Consider the following 5,291-nt stretch of genomic DNA (forward strand, 5'->3'; position numbering starts at 1 on the left):
TTCAAAGCACATTTTTGCATATCTAAAAACCTTGGATTGTCCTACCGTGTTGCATTTGACTTTATAATCATGATATATCGTATCCCTAGAAAATTGGAAAAAAGTAGATTAGACCAGAATGATAGCATTCTAGTCCCATATTGTTTTCCCTAAATTTTGGGAGCTTAATTTGGTAGTATTATAATAATCAAATCCCACTTTGCATCAATTTTTATTAATTCTAAGTCACCTTATTATCAAAATTAAATTTAAGGTTTCATATATATAGCTTTTTCTTTCCCTCATTTAAGGACTTGAATCTAGCAATTGGAGGAGATCCTTGTGAAGTGAAAGAAATTTTTTTATGTGAACTCTACAATCAGTAAATTCATCATTAATCAAGTCTTCATCAATATTTTTTATCATTCATGGAAGCTTTAGGAGATATTGAAGAATAATAAGGAGATCACCGACAGTTGATTGGCTTGTACCTCTCCTTAGGGTTTGGTATGGTTTCATTTTATTTTAATATCTCTATTTAAGTTTCAGATCTACATCTTATCACATTTTTAGATCTATATTATTGTTTTGGATCTACATTGCATTTTTTGTTTGAAGCATTTACATTACATTCATTTTAGGGTTTTTACTTACACCATAGGGTAGAACTCTAGTTTGCATTTTAGCTCATAGGAATATTACAAACACATAAGATTCTAGGGAACACACACTTTTCAATACTATATTGGCTATTTGTGGAGGTGGAAATCACCAAAACAAAGGGTTAGACTAAGGAAAATTCCTATATAGCCATAAATACACCATTTTCCAGTTTACAGGTGTAGGTATAGGTTTTTGTCAAAGCAGATTTTTTTTTAAAAGATCTCATCCAACTGTCCAAGACCCATTACCAAAATTAGGACCTGGATTCCAAGGACTAGGGAAGTCAATGCCCTGGTCCTCCTCAATCAACTTCAAATTTGGTATACAGACCTTAAATAGTCTTAGGTTTTAGAATCTCAGTTTGGAGATTAACTCAGTTACTAAGATCAAGGTGACTAACGTCTTGTTCCGATCAGATCAAGCCCAATTTTTTATCACAAGTGCAGACTAGATTCCTTTTTCCAAATCTATGCTTTCTGTCTGAGTTTTGTTTCTTTATCAGAATATTATTGCTACTATTGTAGCTATTTTCATTTATCCTACTAGCTTAGTTTGACATTCTATTACATTTGACGCATTCTCTTTCATATCAGTAAAGGAATAGAAACACTAAAAGTATCCCTTGACTCTCTTTCACAAGAGTTAGTCAAAGTGGATCACTTCCTTAGGCTCTTTCATATTCCAATGTATGATTTAAAGTGGATTTAGGTCCTGATACTACCTAATTCCATTTTAATCCATCACAGTTATATCACGAGGAACTTAGGTTGAATAGATTTGATTCATGGTAATTAAGGTTTAACATAGAGTAAAAATTGGATATAATTATTCACCTTACCTTCCCCCCCGCCCTTTAGTTTCAAAATTTACAACAAAAAACTTAGAATTAACTCAAAAATATATTAGGTTTGAGAGTAAGAATTATATGGGACATGCCAAAATTAAGATAAAAAAGGTAATATATAATATAGAAGATAATGCAATACACATGCAATACCCTCATCTAAAACCCTTCTCCTCAGATAGAGCTAAATTAGAGCACACCCTAGCTCCATTTAAATTTCTTTTATGCATTTAATGTGATTGTATATGAAACTAGTAGTATGATAGTAGAATTCATATGATGATCAATGAAATGGATAAACTAAGAATGCGATGAAAATGGATTAAATAGAAAGCAAAACATAAGACTATGATGAATAGATGATGCCTCTCATTCATAGATCTCTCAAGAAAAAATGAAATTCTTATATGGATTGGTTAATAGATGACTAAGATTGAATGTAGATTAAGGTTTGGATTAGAGTTGTAGTCATGTGACAAGTGTTCCATCAGGTGATAAAAGCTAGATTATAGGAATGAATTAGAGTATATCCTTATGTGAATGGTTGAGATTTGATGATGTATGAAATTGATGGTTAAGATGCAAAGCCAATTTGACTTTTATGTCTCTCATTTATTGATTTTTATAAGTGTCTAGGTTGAGAGAATCTAAACAAACACTTAGTCATATGACTCTCAATAATCAATTAATAAATTATTAGAGAAGGGTGATTTGTGAGGATAAATTAACTAAATAGATAAAAGTTTATTCAATTAATTTGAGTAGATGAAATCAATGAACTAATTAAATATAATTTATTTAGTTGATTTGACAAATAGTATAAATGTGTCTCTAGGTGACCTAAGGTGGTATTGTGAGGAAAAATGATTAGGTGATAGGTTGAAAGGTGATTTCTAGGTGTTTCTAGAAGTCATAAGGACATGGGACCAATTTCAGGTGTCTAAAACATGAGTGAGAGGCTTTATATGTTTAGGGAATGCCTTGATAATTAGAATGATGATACCTACTTTTTCTAATTTGAATTATATCATAAAATGTTAATATTATACTAAAATTAAGATAAGATTTAAGATGAACTTATATTTTATAAAAATATTCTTAATAACAATTTGGAAGGCATATATAAGATTAAAGAAGATTCCCTTAAAAAATTTGTGATTGACAATGTCATTAATACATTAAGAAAACAATAATAATGGAGGATGACCTCACACTGCAGCAGTTATATGCAAGCCTCCTATATGAAAGATCTAAGTTCAAATCTTAAAAGCATTGTTCAATATAAAAAAAAGAAGAAAACATTGATAATTATTATCTACTTATTTTAATATTATCTATTTATTTATTTTAAATGTGATGATGGGGATGTCCATAGATAAGGCATAGGATCCCTCATTTCAAAGTTTACATATATTTAATCTCTCTTTCCCAAAAGCAAGATTCTTTTAGAAACCGTAAGCAATCTTTTTAACTATCCAGCCCTAAATAATGTCTTTATGTTTTGTACACAGTTTATTCCATTACATGTCAAACGTTGCAGTGGTTTATTACGCCACTCCTTCCATTTTTTATTTAAAATGGAATTGGAAAGATGGGAGCAGATTGTTATGTCATTATAAGAGTTGATTTTTATATATGTTATTCTTCTTAAAAAGGCAGATAAATGACTAAATTAAAGCTAGATCTACATTCAAGGAAACTGAGGATGCCAAACCTTCGAAGAAAGTTTGATTCATAAAATCAAATAACCATTCAAAAAAAACTGTTGCCCATAAAGTTGTATATTCTCCTTAACTATAGTGGCAGAAGTTTAGGCGAATAAGCATGTTGAAGTCGGTTCACATACAATGTACTGGAAATAAGTTTTGATAGATTCAATGGGATAAGCCTGGCCCTCAATCACAAAAAGTTATTTCCACACTTAAAACCTTTGGCATTTCCCAAGTCCTTTGCTGCTACCTGTTTCCTAGCAAGACACACAATTCCAAAGTTATACAATAAAATAAGCAATTAGTGGGACTGAAATAGACTAGACTCCAGGAATAAAGGTTTTATGGGCACGCTTCTATAAAGACAATGGATCAAGAAAATTAGCAATATTCCCTTGAAACTAGACGTAAAATTTGGATTCGATTTGATAAAAGATCTAAAGTAGCAGCCTTTACAACAATAAGCAAAATATTTTATTTCATGAGGATTGTTACTCATCGTCAGTGTTAAATTCCAGTGGACACATATCATAACAAGATTGGCCGAGTGGTTTACATCAGAATAATTAGGGTTATCAAATTGCTTACGTCAGAATAATGATGGCTATCAAACCCACATGCTTCAAAGAAAATTGTGTGTTCTGTCCAACACATACTGTATGTTTTTCCTACAGTAAAGAAATAATTAGAGTTTATGAAAGTCGTGGTAAAGTTTTCTATATTAAATGTATCAGTCTCTCTGTATTTGTATCATATCATCAAGTTTTGCAATCCAAGCTCAGTTGAAGGAACAATCTCTGGTGTGAGGTATAGAAATCAAGATATGAGGAATATTACAGCCACACCTCATAGCTTAAGTTCTTCTTCAATATGGCATTCACCTGTTCCATATCTGTTTGGAGGAGTAGCAGCCATGGTGGCCCTAATAGCCTTTGCTTTTATCATTCTTGCATGTTCCTACTTTAGCAAACCAAATGGTGCTGCTTCCCAAGATAGTAGCAATAGAAGAAGTGATTCCAATTTTGATCAGAAAAGTGATGTTTTGAAGGATTTGTCATATTTATCAGAGAATGATAATGGTGACAAAGTGGTTGTAATCATGGCTGGTGAAGAGATGCCCAGTTTCATTGCTAAGCCCACTCCTGTGGCATTTGCAACAAAGTAAGAGTCTGAGGTAAAGAAAAATATGTAAATTCTTCTCTTCACAAAAAGCATGGGAGAAATCAGAAAAGTTTTGTAGTATGTGTTAATTATCATTAATTTTGTGCCTGAACTTCTGCGCTTGTTAGGGTTTCTGACATATTAGTTGTACTACACAGTTGGCTTGAAACTGTAATACAAATTGTTCGGTGGGCAAATTTTTAGACTGAGATCTTGAACAACTTAAATTAAGTTAGATTTATTCGTTTTTAACATGTCTTGAAACGTAATAAAGTTAGATTTATTTGTTTTAATCATAGTTGCAGGGAGACATCTCTCCGACCCTCTGGGAGGGGCGCGTCTCCGAGGCATCTGGGATGCATCTCTTGTACCTTGGACGTTTCAGAAACTTGGAAATTAACAATATATGTGATTCTGTTTTGGTTACTAATATTTTCAACTTTACTATTAGAAAATTAATAAATTAATAAATTATATTAAAAAATGGATATTTCTAAATATTCTGTTTCCTATTTTTCAAAAGGTGTGGGAACCAGTCTGTTGTAGTTATCTTGGCTCCAAAAAAAAGTCTTGTGGTACACGGTGAACTTTCCTGCTATATTATAGTAGGGGATATCTGTCGCAGCGCTTCTGTCAAACCCTGCAGTCATAGGTACAAGTCTCTCATACCAGTACCAGTCTCTGACAACTTTGGTTTTAACATATTTTAAAAGTTAATTTTATACATTCATAAATATTTCAATTAAGGAAAATTGGTTCATTCAAACATTTAATAAACCCAGGTTGTTGCCATTAAATTAAAGTGACTTCTGTTATAAACCAGAAACCACGATATGATTTTAATTCGTCGTCTTTGTGTGAAGAGGCAGATGCATCAAAGGTCACAAAATAAAACTTTTTTCTCTTTAGAATGAATTGTTATGTTGAGAGAACTT

At 31.8% G+C, this 5,291-nt stretch overlaps 1 protein-coding gene across 1 annotated transcript; it reads left to right on the top strand.

Annotated features, from left to right (window-relative positions):
- Positions 1-3,853: 3,853 nt before the first annotated feature.
- On the top strand, positions 3,854-4,732 carry LOC131033525 (protein GLUTAMINE DUMPER 2). Its single transcript, XM_057964759.2, has one exon. It carries the CDS (start codon positions 3,890-3,892, stop codon positions 4,358-4,360), a length of 471 nt encoding a protein of 156 aa, XP_057820742.2. The 5' UTR covers positions 3,854-3,889; the 3' UTR covers positions 4,361-4,732.
- Positions 4,733-5,291: the final 559 nt, after the last annotated feature.

This window comes from Cryptomeria japonica, chromosome 9 (genome assembly GCF_030272615.1).
Source record: "Cryptomeria japonica chromosome 9, Sugi_1.0, whole genome shotgun sequence".
Classification (NCBI taxonomy): Eukaryota; Viridiplantae; Streptophyta; class Pinopsida; order Cupressales; family Cupressaceae; genus Cryptomeria; species Cryptomeria japonica.